Genomic DNA, 19658 nt, shown 5'->3' with positions numbered 1-19658 from the left:
AGTATACAGGATTGGTAATAATTTATTTATTTAGTTATCCTCCTATTTGTCTTGTTATTTATTTATCCTGTTAATACACTGAAGTCAAACTGAAATCACATTTGGATACAATGTTCTTTGTAAATCCAGCACTTGCATCAGTACTATCTATCTACCTTTTTTGTTATGGCATCTATGTCTGTAATTTCATGATGCTGCTGCACAAAAGTGAGAATTTTGATTTATGGTCAAACAATGTGCCAAATAGTAAACTCACATTCTGCCTCCTGAAGATAGTCTTGCCAGAAAGCCAGGGTCCGGCACTCGTCTTGAAATGCATTACTCCCTCGTTTGGAGTGAATGATCTGGAATAGATTCTCCATATCAGTTGCTCTCAGAGCCATTCCAGCTTTCACGAAAAGGCACTTCATCTGAAGAGGGTATGTCTGTAGAGCATCTAGGACACCTAGAGACCTCAAGCCATCTCTGAACCTAGCCAAAATAAAACAAAATCAATCTGTATTTTGTATTACTATTATTATATTTGTATTTGATGGGATTTGGAACCTGTGTCATAACAAGAGGTTTTGAGGTTTTATTAAGAGACATTTCTGAACTAATTACATTTTACTTTCCTGTGGACTGCTGTATCAGAGGTGAAGAACATTTTTTCCCCTTACAGGGCCAGACTGTCTTAGATACAGATAAAGAATGCCTATACATGGAACAACTGAGCTGAAATATGATACACAGGGACTTGTCATGAATTGGAGTAAAAGTGACAAATTGCTTTCAAATACATCTGGTCTCTTGTTCCATTGGCATACCTTTTCTGTCAGTCTACAGTCAACCCAAATGCTACTCAATTTGAATCTATTTTTATTTACATATTTAAACACATGCCTACATTGGCACAGATACAACGTTTTATGTGAATTTTAATTACATGAATGAAAGATATCTGTTTTGTTATGAACTGTACTAGAATGGAGCACTACAGGCTAGAGTTGGATGTCTCGAGACCGGTCTTTTAAGTGGTCTTGGTCTCGTCTTGGTCTCGACGGACTTTTGTCTTGGTCTTGGCTTGGTCTCGACGTACTTTTGTCTCGGTCTTGTCTCGTTCTCGCTGTCTCGGTCTTGCTGTCTCAGATCAACATAGTGGTCGGGAGATTTGGAGTCAACAGTATCCATGACACACAGCGTAACGTTCGATAATGTATCATGCGCAAAAGCTTTAGCTCTAAGAGCCGTGCTTAGAGAGTGCCTTGTAGTGAATCAGAATAGTCGACTCCCATTGAGCGAGAGCCGGCTCCTCAATTAATTTCCTTTCGCTGCTCAGCTGTCGCACAGCGACACACAGTGGCTCAGCCATGCTCAAATCCCTCCACATTGTGGCATTTTATTATTTCGCCTTTCTTGCCCTTCAAACACAACTAAATGCAACTCGTTAGATTGAGCAGTATGCCCGGTTAGTAAGTTACAGAAATGTCAGCGACTTTGTCTGTCATAAAGTTTGGTCTCGGTCTTGGTCTCGCCTCAACTTGGTCTCGGTCTTGGTCTCGTCTCGACTTGGTCTTGTCTTGGTCTCGATACCCTCTGGTCTTGGTCTTGTCTTGGTCTCGATACCCTCTGGTCTTGTCTTGGTCCCGATACCCTCTGGTCTTGGTCTTGTCTTGGTCTCGATACCCTCTGGTCTTGTCTTGGTCTCGATACCCTCTGGTCTTGGTCTTGTCTTGGTCTCGGATTAGGCGGTCTTGACTACAAGTCTACTACAGGCCTGTACCACCCAAATAGGGTAATACCATTGTTTCACAACACAATGACTTTAGTTTGACAGGCTTAATTTTTTACCATTACAGTATGTGTTTAGACATACCTTTCAAAAGGTGCACGGGTCCGTTGAAGGATATACCAGTGAGCCAGATCCAAAGCAGTTTCTTGTTTGTTTTGAAGTGTTATGCAAACATTGTGACCAGCAAGACTGATCAAGCTGGCTGCCTGTGCAACTGCATCTTGCAGCTGTAGATCATTCTCGGCCTGTATGATCTAAAAACAATATGGGGAAATTAAAAAATGAATTATTTGACTCTACTATTTAGTAGAACATACAAAACTAATAGCTTCAGTGTTTAATTAGTACATTAACCCTATGAAACCCCATAACCGATCAGGAGGCTGAGGTATAAGTTATTAAGCTGGAAAACAAGTCCAATCATTAAATTCTGAAAACTGAAACTTGGAGTTTCTTGGGCAGTAACCAACAGAACCATAACCTACCACACACATTTTTAGTTCTTCCTTCTTGTAGCCATTAAAATGTTTGATCTTTTAATAGAAAGGTGCAGGACTCGGGCAAGAAAACTTAGGAAAGTGTTAGTAAATATGTTGGACAAGCAAAAAAAGACCTACAATGAAATTGAAAGAACCAAAGGAAAATATGCTCACCGACTGCACTTGTGACCTTGTTTCCTCATTAGTAATATGATCAGTGCTGACTTTTACATTGTCTGGACCCTTTTGAAGACACTCATACAAGAGTTCAGACAAGAAACATGGACTCTGTCCCCCGTGGGCAATTGACATTGCCATGATCTGGCCAGCATAGTAGTATCCATTATCTTTCATTGCTGTTAACAAATAAAATAAAACATCATCTCAAAAGATTGCATGATTATTTTTGTTACTGTGGCATTTTTTATGGTACAAGTTACCAAATGTTATTTCTGAAAAAAATATTGCCCATACAGTTGCACCCATAAGAGTTTGGATAATGACAAAATCATCTTAATTTTGCTGTGCACCACCACCTTGGATTTTAAAATCAAACAATCAAAATGATACTGAAGTGCAATTCCTTTGAGGTATTTTATTTAAAAAAATGGCACCAGCTGATTAGGAATTACAGTCAATTTTATACATTATCCACCATCTTTAAAGATGGTTGCTTTAGACAAGTGATTGAAAGCTAACACCATTTTATGTATTATTTTTAATACAAGGATTAAAATTCTTAACAATTCTTTACAGCCTTACAGTCAGATCAGGTAACTGAGCTGGCTTGTTATGCTTTGGGTTATTATCAATTTACAGTGTCCAATCAATTTAGCATTTGCATTTGGCTGAATCTGAACAGATTGCCCTTTACACTTCACAAATCACCAGTGATATCATTGACAACAGTAGTGGCTTGGTTCTATGGCAGCTACTCATGCCCGTGTCATAACACTGCTTCCACTATGTGTGACTTAAGCTATTCTTTTCTTTACTATACTTTTCTCCTTCCATCATTTTGGTTAATCTTGGCGTCATCTGTCCACATCTTCATAGTAGTACAGCATATTTCTTTTAGATGTTTTCTGGCAAAGTCCTTCCAGTTATTTACTATTGCACCTTGTTGTAAAACATCTGTGTTTCCATTCATAAGTGCATCTCTTGATTGTTGAATTACACCATATCAGTCATTTGAATAATTACTTTTGAGAAATGAGAGAGCATGTATAAAAATGGCCAGAATTTCTAAATATGCAGTACTGTTTCAAACCTTTCAACTAAAGCAGAGAATCTGCCCTTCAGTCAATCTAGGTTTAATTTTTTAAAATCCTCTGTGGTGGTACAAAAATTCTGTCATTGCCAAAAAAAATGTGTTTAGTTAACTGTGTGAGATACTAAACTCGTACATGTAATCACAAACCAATTGATGTATAATGTATTGATGTAAAATAAATCAAATGGCAACAATTAATTAAATCATAAGTACCTTTAGAATTGCACATAAGAACTTTAGCATTGGGTGGACCTTCAAAGATGCCAAGTTTGTCCTTGACTTCACAGAGGCAAAGTCGGAAGAACTCCCGAGTAGGTCCTCTATTGTCAACAGCACCCTCAGATATTCCATAGTCATCAGTAAACTTCACATCTATTCTTTTCTCTGGTGAAAAATTGGATCTGCCCATGGCTCTGGATGCTCCATCCCACACATTTCGCCTTATGATGTTGAAGCGTACAGTGCTGTCATTATTTACTCTAGTAACAATCTGCTCCAAGATTCTCTCTAAGCTCTGGATGTCACTGAAACATACACAGACACACAAACAGTAAAGAAATCTACTAGTCTCAATGGCAATAACCCACCAACAGAATAATGATGTACCATCCTTAAGACTGTAATTGATATTTAACAAAAAAGAGATACAAATCAAGAATGTTTGTGATAATGGAAAAAAGATTAAGTTTAAGTTAAATTAAGTTTAAATTTTTATCTTGTTATAAATACACTAGTATTTATAAATAGTATAAATACATTATATAAATACAAGCAGAACAAGAAAAACAACAAGATCCAACACTGACAACCAATCTCCATTCAAAAAAGTAAAAATAAACCAAAACATATATCAAGTAAAATATAATTAATCTGATTGTTACGGCCGAGACCGTTTTAGACGAGGGACAGGACTCAAATGCAGGACGCCGAACAGCACGTAAGTAGATTTTAAGAATAATGTTTAATGACTTCACAAATATTCATAAACAAAAGGTGAGTTAGACAAGTACGACGTTCCACCACTGAATCTAAGTAACAATCTGGTCCGGGTCAGAGGGGACAGCTATTCCAAGAACTGGACTGGAAAGCGAGTCACATTAGATCCAGGAAAAGGTCGGGGTCACTGTAACAGAGTGCAGATGTTCAGATACGGATAAGGAGACATATGAATATGTTGTTGGTTCAGAATCCTCCTTCGTACTGCGTACTTGCCACAGGTGGTCGGAGATGACGTAGAGGGGTGAGTAGTCCGGGTGTGTAATCCAAAAACTCCTGTCGTGGAGGCAGAGAGGCAGGTAGGTGATTCGGGTAATAGCCTGTGGAATACATAGGGAATCATGGTGGTGGCCTGCACTGACTGATGTTAGCAGAGAATCTGGCGAAGAGAGATTGAGTACGCTGGCCTTATGAGTCCCCGGCTAAATTACCCACAGGTGTAAGCGATCAGCAAAAACACTGAAGCCCCTCCCAGGGGTGGAAACGCCAGCTCGGAGGGAGACACAGTGGCACACACCCGGACCATGACAGTACCCCCCCCTCAAGGGACGCCACCCGGCGGCCGACCAGCACCTGCCCCACGACGTGACCTAAGAAAATCAGAAACCATCACAGAGTCAAGCATCAAAGAACGAGGAACCCAAGAACGCTCCTCCGGCCCATAACCCTCCCAGTCCACCAAAAACTGCAGCCCCCTACCCCGCCACCGCACACCCAGAATGCGCCGGACAGAGAACGCAGGGTGCCCGTCAATGAGCCGGGCGGGAGGCGGGGGCACCGGAGGCGGGCACAGACGACTAGACACCACCGGCCTCACCTGAGAAACGTGAAAGACCGGGTGAATCCGTAAGGCAGCAGGCAAACGGAGCTTGACAGCCGAGGGGCTGACGACCCTGTCCACAGAATAGGGGCCGATGTAATGAGGAGACAACTTGCGGGAGGACGCCCTGAGAGGGATGTCCTTCGCGGCGAGCCACACCCTCTGTCCCGGTGAGTAAACGGGCGCAGGAGACCGGCGACGGTCGGCACAGCTACGTTGGCGAGCCACAGCTCGCAACAGCGCCTCCCGCGTACGAGACCAGACCCGACGGCAGCGCTGCAGATGATGCTGGACCGAGGGGACAGCAAGATCAGCCTCCTCCTCTGGAAACAGGGGCGGCTGATAACCCAAAGAGGCCTCGAACGGCGACAACCCAGTAGCAGACGAAACCAAGGAGTTGTGGGCATATTCCACCCACGGCAGATACGAGGCCCAAGTCGCAGGGTTATGACAGGTCACACAGCGAAGCGCGGCCTCAAGCTCCTGATTTAAACGTTCCGTCTGGCCGTTAGTCTGTGGATGGTAACCAGAGCTCAGACAAGGCCTGGCCCCCAAAGCAGCGCAAAAAGAACCCCAAACCTGGGACGAGAACTGCGGACCCCTGTCCGAAACTATTTCCACAGGAATGCCATGAAGCCGAAAAACATGGTCCAACAACAACTTAGACGTCTCAGCCACAGTGGGCAACTTCTCCAAAGCCACGAAATGGGCAGCCTTAGAACACCGATCCACGACTGAGAGTATAGTGGTCTTCCCAGCCGAAACCGGGAGTCCCGTAACAAAATCCAGGGCGATGTGGGACCAAGGACGGTGAGGCGTAGACAACGGCTGCAACAGCCCAGCAGGACGGTGAGTACGCGACTTACACCTGGCACACACTGGGCACGCAGCCACATATTCCCAAACATCTTTGTCCAGAGTGGCCCACCAAAAATGTCTCTTAACCAAAGAAGTCGTCCTGCCCCTGCCCGGGTGACACGCAAACCTCGAAGCGTGCACCCATTCCAGTACCTTGGAGCGAGCAGCCGCGGGAACAAAACACCGGTCGGTCGGTCCCGTGCCCGGATCCGGTTCCGTCTGGAGGCCCCGGTTGATGGCGTCCTCCACCTCCCAGGTAACAGCTCCCACCGTACAGCCAGCCGGAAGAATGGTGGAAAACTCCGCCGGATCCGTGTCAGACCCAAACTGCCGAGAGAGGGCATCCGGTTTAGTGTTGCTGGAACCCGGGCGATAGGAAATCGAAAAGTTAAAACGTGCGAAAAACAGCGACCAACGAGCTTGACGTGCATTCAACCTCTTCGCACCGCGTAGGTACGTCAAGTTCTTATGATCCGTCCACACTAAGAACGGTTGCTCCGCGCCTTCCAGATGATGACGCCACTCCTCCAATGCCAACTTAACCGCAAGCAGTTCCCGGTCCCCTACATCGTAGTTTCGTTCCGCTGGTGAAAGCCGCCGAGAGAAAAAGGCGCACGGCCGTAGCTTCGAAGAGGGGCCGGTACGTTGCGACAGCACTGCCCCCACCCCCACATCAGAAGCATCCACCTCCACAATAAAAGCCTTAGACGGGTCGGGTTGAGCGAGGATGGGCGCAGTAGAAAACAGATGTTTCAGTTTTGTGAACGCGCTGTCTGCTTCGGCGGACCAGCCGAACGGAAGCTTCGTAGAGGTAAGGCATGTAAGCGGAGCCGCCACCAGACTGTAGTTCCTTATGAACCGACGATAGAAATTGGCAAATCCCAAAAACCCCTGGAGTTGCTTGCGAGTAGAAGGCACAGGCCAGTCCGTGACCGCCTTCACCTTAGCCGGATCCGTCTTCACCTGCCCCCCTGCCAAAATGTATCCCAGGAAAGAGACCGATGTCAAATGAAACTCACATTTCTCAGCCTTGGCATACAGTCTATTTTCCAAGAGGCGTTGAAGGACAGCTCGGACATGTGAATGATGCTCAGCCAGAGTCTTAGAAAAAACAAGAATGTCATCTAAATAGACGAACACAAATCGATCGAGGAAATCCCGCAGGACATCATTAATTAGGGCCTGAAACACCGCTGGAGCGTTCGTTAAACCGAAAGGCATGACGAGATACTCAAAATGGCCCAGGGGGGTGTTAAACGCGGTCTTCCACTCGTCTCCCTGACGGATTCGCACCAAATGATAAGCATTGCGAAGATCTAACTTGGTGAACACCGTGGCACCTTGTAGTGATTCAACAGCGGAGCTAATGAGTGGCAAGGGATATTTATTTTTAATAGTGATGTCATTCAAGCCCCTGAAATCAATACACGGCCAAAGAGACCCATCCTTTTTGTCCACAAAGAAAAACCCAGCTGCCACGGGGGATGAAGACAGACGGATTATCCCAGCCGCTAGTGAATCCCTAATATACCCCTCCATCGCAGCACGTTCTGGCTTAGAGATACTGTATAATCGGCTCATGGGCAAGGACGCCCCGGGGAGCAAATCAATCGCACAGTCATAGGGACGATGGGGCGGTAGAGATTGCGCTTTGATCTTACTGAATACTTCCCGCAAATCATGATACTCAGGCGGCACCCTGGAGAGATCGGGGACATATTCGTCAGTCCCCGAAGCCTCCCCCGGGCCGGGAAAACGGGCGGAAGTCAGACAATTGGAGTGGCAAAAAGGGCTCCAGCTGATAACCCTTTGCCCCTCCCAATCCAAGTGCGGATTGTGCAAGCACAGCCAGGGATAACCCAAAGTGAGTGGAGTATCAGGTGAATCGAGGACAAAAAAGGTGAGTCTCTCCCTATGATTTCCCGAAGTGCACAGTGACACTAGACCAGTATGAAAAGAAATCTTAGCGAAAACCTGGTTATTAATCGCTCTAACTGGAATGGGCGGCTCAAGGCGCACGAGCGGAACGCCTAATCGTTCAGCGAGATCGAGACTGATTAAATTCTGTTCTGAACCAGAATCTAATAAGGCTGTGCACGAATGAGTAATCTGTAGCATCTCCAAGGTGACAGGGAGTTGAAAACGGGGTTTCTGACCAGAGTTCGAACCGCCCACCCGTATCCCCGATTCTACCGGCGGGCGACGCCTTTTCCCTCCTTCGGGCATGCAGCAATCAAGTGTTCCAACAAGCCGCAGTAAAAACAGGCATGCGCCCGACGCCGTCGCTCCCTCTCCTCCGGTGTCAACCGTGACCGGCCAATCTGCATCGGCTCCGGCTCAGGATTAGTGACGTAAGCCGAGGCGACAAACTCATGCGAGTCCGCAGTCGGAGGCGGCGACGGTGACGTACCCGGAAACGAGCGCGGTAAACGGCGCTGGGATTTGTAGTTCCTGTCCCTCTCCCTATCACGCAACCTGTTGTCAATGCGAAGGGAGAGGGACGCCAGTTCCTCAAAAGATTTAGGCTCATCACGGGAGGCAAGCTGGTCTTTCATATCCTCATTCAATGCCCGGAAAAATACCCCACACAGAGCGTCGTCAGGCCAACCGGTTTCGGCGGTGGCAGTACGAAAATCAATCAAAAAATCGGCAACCCTCTGACGGCTCTGACGAAGATCCAGCAGCCTCTGCGCAGAACTACCCTCAGAAATGGGATGCGCAAACGTTTTCTGGAATTCCCCCAAAAACACCTCATAAGAACAGGTTAACAAAGGATTCTTCGATAGATACGCCTCCGCCCACTTAAGCGCACGATTACGCAGTTTACCCACCAAATAAGATATCTTATTAGAATCCGCAACAAATGTGTGTGGAGAACGACCGAAAACAAGGTCGACCTGAAGCAGAAACCTGCTACAACTCCCTGGATCCCCTGAAAAGGGTTCAGGCTCCGGGGACATGGCATCACGAAAAGCTGATGTAGGTGGAGATGCAACGGCAACAGAATGTGGCGGAGGAGCTGGTGTTCCGGAGTCTTGGCCCGCGGAGCCCAAGACGGAACCAGCAGCAGTAGAAATATCCGCTTGTAGAGCCTGGAGAGACTCCAGTATTTTACTTTGGCCATCTCTAAGAGTCTGCTGCTGGGCTAACAGGAACTGTATGGATTGTTCATGACTTCCTAATATCGCCCCCTGCCTCTGAATGGCTGACCGTTCAGCGTCCGCTGAGTCCATAACTGCTGGTACATAATCTACTGTTACGGCCGAGACCATTTTAGACGAGGGACAGGACTCAAATGCAGGACGCCGAACAGCACGTAAGTAGATTTTAAGAATAATGTTTAATGACTTCACAAATATTCATAAACAAAAGGTGAGTTAGACAAGTACGACGTTCCACCACTGAATCTAAGTAACAATCTGGTCCGGGTCAGAGGGGACAGCTATTCCAAGAACTGGACTGGAAAGCGAGTCACATTAGATCCAGGAAAAGGTCGGGGTCACTGTAACAGAGTGCAGATGTTCAGATACGGATAAGGAGACATATGAATATGTTGTTGGTTCAGAATCCTCCTTCGTACTGCGTACTTGCCACAGGTGGTCGGAGATGACGTAGAGGGGTGAGTAGTCCGGGTGTGTAATCCAAAAACTCCTGTCGTGGAGGCAGAGAGGCAGGTAGGTGATTCGGGTAATAGCCTGTGGGACTGCCAGATGGTCCAATATCCAAGTAGGAGCTCTTCGGCAGGGATTGGCAGTTAGGTGTAGCTAAGAGAGAGGCGCACAAAAAACAAACATACAGTGAGGCAAGGTGATTCACAAAATACATAGGGAATCATGGTGGTGGCCTGCACTGACTGATGTTAGCAGAGAATCTGGCGAAGAGAGATTGAGTACGCTGGCCTTATGAGTCCCCGGCTAAATTACCCACAGGTGTAAGCGATCAGCAAAAACACTGAAGCCCCTCCCAGGGGTGGAAACGCCAGCTCGGAGGGAGACACAGTGGCACACACCCGGACCATGACAGTACCCCCCCCTCAAGGGACGCCACCCGGCGGCCGACCAGCACCTGCCCCACGACGTGACCTAAGAAAATCAGAAACCATCACAGAGTCAAGTATCAATGAACGAGGAACCCAAAAACGCTCCTCCGGCCCATAACCCTCCCAGTCCACCAAAAACTGCAGCCCCCTACCCCGCCGCTGCACACCCAGGATGCGCCGGAAAGAGAACGCAGGGTGCCCGTCAATGAGCCGGGCGGGAGGCGGGGGCACCGGAGGCGGGCACAGACGACTAGACACCACCGGCCTCACCTGAGAAACGTGAAAGACCGGGTGAATCCGTAAGGCAGCAGGCAAACGGAGCTTGACAGCCGAGGGGCTGACGACCCTGTCCACAGAATAGGGGCCGATGTAATGAGGAGACAACTTGCGGGAGGACGCCCTGAGAGGGATGTCCTTCGCGGCGAGCCACACCCTCTGTCCCGGTGAGTAAACGGGCGCAGGAGACCGGCGACGGTCGGCACAGCTACGTTGGCGAGCCACAGCTCGCAACAGCGCCTCCCGCGTACGAGACCAGACCCGACGGCAGCGCTGCAGATGATGCTGGACCGAGGGGACAGCAAGATCAGCCTCCTCCTCTGGAAACAGGGGCGGCTGATAACCCAAAGAGGCCTCGAACGGCGACAACCCAGTAGCAGACGAAACCAAGGAGTTGTGGGCATATTCCACCCACGGCAGATACGAGGCCCAAGTCGCAGGGTTATGACAGGTCACACAGCGAAGCGCGGCCTCAAGCTCCTGATTTAAACGTTCCGTCTGGCCGTTAGTCTGTGGATGGTAACCAGAGCTCAGACAAGGCCTGGCCCCCAAAGCAGCGCAAAAAGAACCCCAAACCTGGGACGAGAACTGCGGACCCCTGTCCGAAACTATTTCCACAGGAATGCCATGAAGCCGAAAAACATGGTCCAACAACAACTTAGACGTCTCAGCCACAGTGGGCAACTTCTCCAAAGCCACGAAATGGGCAGCCTTAGAACACCGATCCACGACTGAGAGTATAGTGGTCTTCCCAGCCGAAACCGGGAGTCCCGTAACAAAATCCAGGGCGATGTGGGACCAAGGACGGTGAGGCGTAGACAACGGCTGCAACAGCCCAGCAGGACGGTGAGTACGCGACTTACACCTGGCACACACTGGGCACGCAGCCACATATTCCCAAACATCTTTGTCCAGAGTGGCCCACCAAAAATGTCTCTTAACCAAAGAAGTCGTCCTGCCCCTGCCCGGGTGACACGCAAACCTCGAAGCGTGCACCCATTCCAGTACCTTGGAGCGAGCAGCCGCGGGAACAAAACACCGGTCGGTCGGTCCCGTGCCCGGATCCGGTTCCGTCTGGAGGCCCCGGTTGATGGCGTCCTCCACCTCCCAGGTAACAGCTCCCACCGTACAGCCAGCCGGAAGAATGGTGGAAAACTCCGCCGGATCCGTGTCAGACCCAAACTGCCGAGAGAGGGCATCCGGTTTAGTGTTGCTGGAACCCGGGCGATAGGAAATCGAAAAGTTAAAACGTGCGAAAAACAGCGACCAACGAGCTTGACGTGCATTCAACCTCTTCGCACCGCGTAGGTACGTCAAGTTCTTATGATCCGTCCACACTAAGAACGGTTGCTCCGCGCCTTCCAGATGATGACGCCACTCCTCCAATGCCAACTTAACCGCAAGCAGTTCCCGGTCCCCTACATCGTAGTTTCGTTCCGCTGGTGAAAGCCGCCGAGAGAAAAAGGCGCACGGCCGTAGCTTCGAAGAGGGGCCGGTACGTTGCGACAGCACTGCCCCCACCCCCACATCAGAAGCATCCACCTCCACAATAAAAGCCTTAGACGGGTCGGGTTGAGCGAGGATGGGCGCAGTAGAAAACAGATGTTTCAGTTTTGTGAACGCGCTGTCTGCTTCGGCGGACCAGCCGAACGGAAGCTTCGTAGAGGTAAGGCATGTAAGCGGAGCCGCCACCAGACTGTAGTTCCTTATGAACCGACGATAGAAATTGGCAAATCCCAAAAACCCCTGGAGTTGCTTGCGAGTAGAAGGCACAGGCCAGTCCGTGACCGCCTTCACCTTAGCCGGATCCGTCTTCACCTGCCCCCCTGCCAAAATGTATCCCAGGAAAGAGACCGATGTCAAATGAAACTCACATTTCTCAGCCTTGGCATACAGTCTATTTTCCAAGAGGCGTTGAAGGACAGCTCGGACATGTGAATGATGCTCAGCCAGAGTCTTAGAAAAAACAAGAATGTCATCTAAATAGACGAACACAAATCGATCGAGGAAATCCCGCAGGACATCATTAATTAGGGCCTGAAACACCGCTGGAGCGTTCGTTAAACCGAAAGGCATGACGAGATACTCAAAATGGCCCAGGGGGGTGTTAAACGCGGTCTTCCACTCGTCTCCCTGACGGATTCGCACCAAATGATAAGCATTGCGAAGATCTAACTTGGTGAACACCGTGGCACCTTGTAGTGATTCAACAGCGGAGCTAATGAGTGGCAAGGGATATTTATTTTTAATAGTGATGTCATTCAAGCCCCTGAAATCAATACACGGCCAAAGAGACCCATCCTTTTTGTCCACAAAGAAAAACCCAGCTGCCACGGGGGATGAAGACAGACGGATTATCCCAGCCGCTAGTGAATCCCTAATATACCCCTCCATCGCAGCACGTTCTGGCTTAGAGATACTGTATAATCGGCTCATGGGCAAGGACGCCCCGGGGAGCAAATCAATCGCACAGTCATAGGGACGATGGGGCGGTAGAGATTGCGCTTTGATCTTACTGAATACTTCCCGCAAATCATGATACTCAGGCGGCACCCTGGAGAGATCGGGGACATATTCGTCAGTCCCCGAAGCCTCCCCCGGGCCGGGAAAACGGGCGGAAGTCAGACAATTGGAGTGGCAAAAAGGGCTCCAGCTGATAACCCTTTGCCCCTCCCAATCCAAGTGCGGATTGTGCAAGCACAGCCAGGGATAACCCAAAGTGAGTGGAGTATCAGGTGAATCGAGGACAAAAAAGGTGAGTCTCTCCCTATGATTTCCCGAAGTGCACAGTGACACTAGACCAGTATGAAAGAAATCTTAGCGAAAACCTGGTTATTAATCGCTCTAACTGGAATGGGCGGCTCAAGGCGCACGAGCGGAACGCCTAATCGTTCAGCGAGATCGAGACTGATTAAATTCTGTTCTGAACCAGAATCTAATAAGGCTGTGCACGAATGAGTAATCTGTAGCATCTCCAAGGTGACAGGGAGTTGAAAACGGGGTTTCTGACCAGAGTTCGAACCGCCCACCCGTATCCCCGATTCTACCGGCGGGCGACGCCTTTTCCCTCCTTCGGGCATGCAGCAATCAAGTGTTCCAACAAGCCGCAGTAAAAACAGGCATGCGCCCGACGCCGTCGCTCCCTCTCCTCCGGTGTCAACCGTGACCGGCCAATCTGCATCGGCTCCGGCTCAGGATTAGTGACGTAAGCCGAGGCGACAAACTCATGCGAGTCCGCAGTCGGAGGCGGCGACGGTGACGTACCCGGAAACGAGCGCGGTAAACGGCGCTGGGATTTGTAGTTCCTGTCCCTCTCCCTATCACGCAACCTGTTGTCAATGCGAAGGGAGAGGGACGCCAGTTCCTCAAAAGATTTAGGCTCATCACGGGAGGCAAGCTGGTCTTTCATATCCTCATTCAATGCCCGGAAAAATACCCCACACAGAGCGTCGTCAGGCCAACCGGTTTCGGCGGTGGCAGTACGAAAATCAATCAAAAAATCGGCAACCCTCTGACGGCTCTGACGAAGATCCAGCAGCCTCTGCGCAGAACTACCCTCAGAAATGGGATGCGCAAACGTTTTCTGGAATTCCCCCAAAAACACCTCATAAGAACAGGTTAACAAAGGATTCTTCGATAGATACGCCTCCGCCCACTTAAGCGCACGATTACGCAGTTTACCCACCAAATAAGATATCTTATTAGAATCCGCAACAAATGTGTGTGGAGAACGACCGAAAACAAGGTCGACCTGAAGCAGAAACCCGCTACAACTCCCTGGATCCCCTGAAAAGGGTTCAGGCTCCGGGGACATGGCATCACGAAAAGCTGATGTAGGTGGAGATGCAACGGCAACAGAATGTGGCGGAGGAGCTGGTGTTCCGGAGTCTTGGCCCGCGGAGCCCAAGACGGAACCAGCAGCAGTAGAAATATCCGCTTGTAGAGCCTGGAGAGACTCCAGTATTTTACTTTGGCCATCTCTAAGAGTCTGCTGCTGGGCTAACAGGAACTGTATGGATTGTTCATGACTTCCTAATATCGCCCCCTGCCTCTGAATGGCTGACCGTTCAGCATCCGCTGAGTCCATAACTGCTGGCCAGATTCTACTGTTACGGCCGAGACCGTTTTAGACGAGGGACAGGACTCAAATGCAGGACGCCGAACAGCACGTAAGTAGATTTTAAGAATAATGTTTAATGACTTCACAAATATTCATAAACAAAAGGTGAGTTAGACAAGTACGACGTTCCACCACTGAATCTAAGTAACAATCTGGTCCGGGTCAGAGGGGACAGCTATTCCAAGAACTGGACTGGAAAGCGAGTCACATTAGATCCAGGAAAAGGTCGGGGTCACTGTAACAGAGTGCAGATGTTCAGATACGGATAAGGAGACATATGAATATGTTGTTGGTTCAGAATCCTCCTTCGTACTGCGTACTTGCCACAGGTGGTCGGAGATGACGTAGAGGGGTGAGTAGTCCGGGTGTGTAATCCAAAAACTCCTGTCGTGGAGGCAGAGAGGCAGGTAGGTGATTCGGGTAATAGCCTGTGGGACTGCCAGATGGTCCAATATCCAAGTAGGAGCTCTTCGGCAGGGATTGGCAGTTAGGTGTAGCTAAGAGAGAGGCGCACAAAAAACAAACATACAGTGAGGCAAGGTGATTCACAAAATACATAGGGAATCATGGTGGTGGCCTGCACTGACTGATGTTAGCAGAGAATCTGGCGAAGAGAGATTGAGTACGCTGGCCTTATGAGTCCCCGGCTAAATTACCCACAGGTGTAAGCGATCAGCAAAAACACTGAAGCCCCTCCCAGGGGTGGAAACGCCAGCTCGGAGGGAGACACAGTGGCACACACCCGGACCATGACACTGATAGCCTTGGTAATCTTCAAATGACAACAGAAATCGCAGGTTGCAGTTTGTAGTTTGCTTATTCAAACTGATCCAAAACTAGACAGTAGGTGACTCCTTTTCCACAACAAACATAAAATAATGGTTAATATGTTGACCTTTCAACATGACAAGTAAAAGTTTGTGTTGTACTGACCTTTCACTTGCACTTGAGTCTAAAGACCTTGAAATGGCTTCTTGGAGGTCGGGGTCATCTGACAGGTATTCTTCCTCAAACAGGCCAAGATATGTACTGCAAAGCCAGAATGTTTTGTAAATTATTTAGTTAAATTACATATAAATGATGTTGACATAATTACATTATCACAATACATAGATTGGCCTCAGCATTATTAAAGTTGTGTGGGATCATCTTGACAGAGAACAGAGCAAAAAGCCTGGAAAACTATTCGTGAACCATGCTTAAAGAAATTCAATAAAAAGAAGACATCGCCATCAAGAAAGCTTGGTTAAGAGAGTTCAAGCTATGTTGAAGACTAAAGTAGCTCATATCACATTTTGAATTTTAAGCTCATTAAAATTCTACAAGTTTTGTTCTACTCTAATATACTGCGCTTCCATGTCTGTTTGTAGACAGAATTTTGTAGACTTCAGTAAATCACTGCGCTTCTTTCCTATTTTTCCAGCAAAATACAAAGAAAGCAGGGGTGGCTCATGACTTTTGCACAATATAGCTCAAAAGATTAAAAGATACAAACATGTACAAAACACATACCTGTAGGATGTGCTGGATAAACTTGGCTGGGTAGGTCCATTGGACACACTGGAGGTGTTGCTAGAGAAGACACGTGTCACCAGTAACACTGGCAGAAGAACCCACTGATAAGGCAGGTGTGTGAGGCAGATGTTCCACTGGAGTAAGGCTCATCCTCATCAGTAGCAACGACAGCAGGATTGGTGGACATTGTGAGGGTGTCAGCAGAGATGGAAGATTCAACAGTACAAACATCTTGGGTAGCGACGCACCAGATGACCTCATCATCAACAGACATGGACTGTGTGTTAACAATGGGAATGGCTGAGGGAACCTCTTTAGAAATTTCAACTGTGAGAACACAAAGAACAGGAGTTTGACTTTTGAATAACATCTAATCACATATATAGCTTTTGCTTTTCATGTATTTAGGGGTACATTTCTTCCTGCTCAAAATATTAAACTAAATTTAAATATGATTTTAACAACACTTAACTAAAGACACAATGCCTAAGATGACTAAGTAACAGACACTGAACCAACTTAATTTCCAGTTTATTTGGAGCGACTTTTAGATAGGAATATTTACCGCATTTGTTAGAATTCAATGTTTCTGTCTGGTTATGGCTACTCTCTCCATCAGAATATGTCTGTAAATGAAAACAGATAATACATTTCATTATACTGACAACAAAATGTCATAATAAATATTAGTAATATGTTTATGTTTTATGTATTAAAACATAATACAAGTGACAATGTTTAAGGGAGTTTAAAATCCATCTTTGCCTTTTTCACTCTCATTTTATGAACATACATACATTTGCTGAAATGATCAGGATTACTTACTGATTCATTGTCCTCACATAAGAAGACCTTGTCAGGTCTGACATAAATTGACTTCTGACGAAACAGTTTTTTCACAAGGTCTCCATTCAAATTCTGTTTGGAAGAGAGTGATGGCTCAACTAGTTTGGTGTGGCATGCCAGCAAAATCTGTAGCTTAGGGGAGGAAGAAAACATCGTGTATATGAAATTTTTGTTAAGGCTAACAGACTACAATAAAATACAATACATTAAAAGGCTTAATTTTTGTTAACTCTAAAAGATATCAATCCAGTCATCTGATCGGTGCTCCCAGATCCTTTTTGGAAATACCCAAAGTTGACCTTTAATAGTATAATCTAAGTAACAAAAAAAAAAAAAAATTATAAAAAAGGATCTAATGCTTACCTGCATCCTTCAACAACTGGCTGGAAGGCAGTCCTTATCGCCTGCATTACTTTGTCTGAGTCCCAGTCACAGCTAAACTCCAGTGCAGATTTTATATGTCCATTTTCAAAAAGCCAAGCTTTTTTGTTACGCCTTGGCACATGTGTAGTTAGATGGTCTGGCAAGAGAATCACTTCTTTGGTGAAAGACTGAGCCACAGAATGTGACCTGCTTAGCTGTGCTGGAAACCTAATGGAGGATAAAGGCAAAGTAAACATTTCTGCATGTAATATACTCACACTTCTCTGATCAATGAAGTACATTTAATTAAAAAAATACACCATGCTGTACACATGTCTAATCTGCATTAATAAACACCCTCTAGCCCCATGGTAGCTAGGATAGGCTCTTGGAATCCTGAATTGGATAAGTGGAAGAGAATGGATGGATGAATGGATGGATAGATGATGGAAGATAGTGGGATGGATGGGTGGAGAAAAAAAATTCTTAAATTCACGGAGTACTTTTTGTTGCTTTAAAAAAAGTTCATTAAATTATATACTGCCAAAAACTATGTACTGTAACAACTGATGTGCTTTGCTTTTAAACAATGTTTGCAGATTAAGCTTACGGGACGTGAAATATTATAGAAATCGCATGTTTCCACAATTAAACAAATTAACTGTTGTGCACAGTTTAGTCTCCACGTCCACACGCTGTCAGTCTATTGCACAGTTTTTTTTTTGGTTGTTTTTCTGTGATATTTTTGTTTACTTAGCTTCTTCGAGCAATTGAAACCTGCGGGCTATTACTAACCTTCCACTAGTAATTTCAGTGCATTTAGTTCTGTTCTTACCTCTTCTGCCTTGGGCCCTTTCGAGTGAAAGGTCTAAGATTGACCTGTTGTGGGGCACTCCTGTGATGTGGAAGGCACGTTCTCCATAATGTTAGCTGGATAACCAGGGGTTATCTGACCGGAGAGGTTCACTGCATTTGGTCTTCCACGATGAAAAAGTGAATAAATTTCCTCATCAGTAGTACGATGCGGTACACTAGTACAAATATTAGATTGGCCAGAACATGCATTTGCCAGGGTGTTAATTAGCTCCTCATTACTTAGAATTTGAGCCACAAGATACCATGTGGACTGGCTCATAGTGCCATTCCTCGGAGGTACAAACAAGGAAAACACTAGATGGCGCAAGCGCCTCTGTGACGTCAAGTTTCATTCTATATATTCAAGTTTCATTCTATATATTCAGAAGATCATTCTATATATTCAAGTTTCATTCTATATATTCAAGTTTCATTCTATATATTCAAGTTTCATTATATATATATATATATATATATATATATATATATATATATATATATATTTATTTATTTATTTATTTATTTATTTTCCATATGGGTATGACTGGTTGTCCCAACTTTGCAGTTTAGTCTACGCAGAATTCATTTAATTCAGCCACAGTTGAGGGTTCTTGAGCATGAATGACCTGTTTAAGTTAAATTAGTCTAGACTTTGACTACGGTAGTTCAAAACCTCAATGCAGCCCCAGACCATCACACTACCTCCATCTTGTTTGGCTGTGGCTGATGTTCTTAATAGGACACAAACTTTCTAAAAAATTCAACTTCTGTCTCGTCAGTCCACAGAATATTTTCCCAAAAGTCTTGGGGATCATGAGGATGATTTTTGGCAAATGTTAGTCGAGCTTTTGTGTACTTTTTGGTCAGCTGTGGCTTTTGCCTTGAAACTCTCCCATAGATATAATTTTTTGTCATTTTTATTGTTGACTCATGAACACTGACCTTATCTGAACTTAATGTGGAATAATTTTAGTAGGCTGGCCAGTCCTGGTAAGGATCACCACTGTTCCAAATTTTATATTTATGGATAATAGCTCTTGCCTTAAAAATGGCTACTTCACTATTTTAGACAGGTTGTATTTAACTGATTTCTTGATTAACAGGTCTTGCAGTAAGAAGGCCCGGGTGTAGCATTTATTGTAGGGGGCAATTGCTTTTTTACATAAGGCCACATAGGTTTAGATAGCTTTTTTTCCTAAAAAAAAAACAAAACAAAACAAAAAAAACCACCAACAACAACTAAGAAATCAGGAAGGGGCAAATTCTTTTCATTGCACTGCATGTATCCAGATAAATGATAGGGTTATTGAGAGGGTTCACACTGATTGATTTTTTAGTTCTAAAGAGGCATATTGGCAAATCAGCAAAGGAATTATCTAAATATGCTATGCTTATTTTTCAAATTGAGAGATTTTCTCCCACATGTAGCTCTTCTAACCTTGTACCA

General features: G+C 46.2%; 1 protein-coding gene across 2 annotated transcripts; it reads right to left on the bottom strand.

Annotated features, from left to right (window-relative positions):
* Positions 1-58: 58 nt before the first annotated feature.
* LOC120728936 (G2/M phase-specific E3 ubiquitin-protein ligase-like) lies at positions 59-16469 on the bottom strand. 2 transcript variants are annotated; one of them, XM_040024186.1, is made up of 6 exons: positions 16145-16469; positions 15566-15661; positions 3737-4047; positions 2425-2606; positions 1856-2025; positions 59-471 (listed from the first exon to the last, which is right to left on the bottom strand). In XM_040024186.1, the coding sequence occupies exons 3-6, from the start codon at positions 3930-3932 to the stop codon at positions 228-230; spliced, it is 792 nt and encodes a 263-aa protein (XP_039880120.1). In that variant the 5' UTR covers positions 3933-4047; positions 15566-15661; positions 16145-16469; the 3' UTR covers positions 59-227. The 2 variants fall into 2 exon arrangements, with proteins under 2 accessions (XP_039880120.1, XP_039880121.1); XM_040024187.1 differs by lacking the exons at positions 15566-15661; positions 16145-16469 and having other exon boundaries at positions 3737-4839.
* Between the last annotated feature and the right edge of the window lie 3189 nt (positions 16470-19658).

The sequence above is a fragment of the Simochromis diagramma genome, unplaced genomic scaffold (genome assembly GCF_900408965.1).
Source record: "Simochromis diagramma unplaced genomic scaffold, fSimDia1.1 OVJJ01000302.1, whole genome shotgun sequence".
NCBI lineage: Eukaryota > Metazoa > Chordata > Actinopteri > Cichliformes > Cichlidae > Simochromis > Simochromis diagramma.
This window is presented reverse-complemented; position numbering and strand designations above follow the sequence as displayed.

Coding starts and splice junctions, on each gene's coding strand:
- LOC120728936 (XM_040024186.1), bottom strand. CDS start 3,932: ATGGGCAGATCCAATTTTTCACCAGAGAAAAGAATAGATGTGAAGTTT. Junction 2,607..3,736: donor TCTTATGTGCAATTCTAAAG/GTACTTATGATT, acceptor ATTTGTTAACAG/CAATGAAAGATAATGGATAC. Junction 472..1,855: donor ACCCGTGCACCTTTTGAAAG/GTATGTCTAAAC, acceptor TATTTTGGCTAG/GTTCAGAGATGGCTTGAGGT.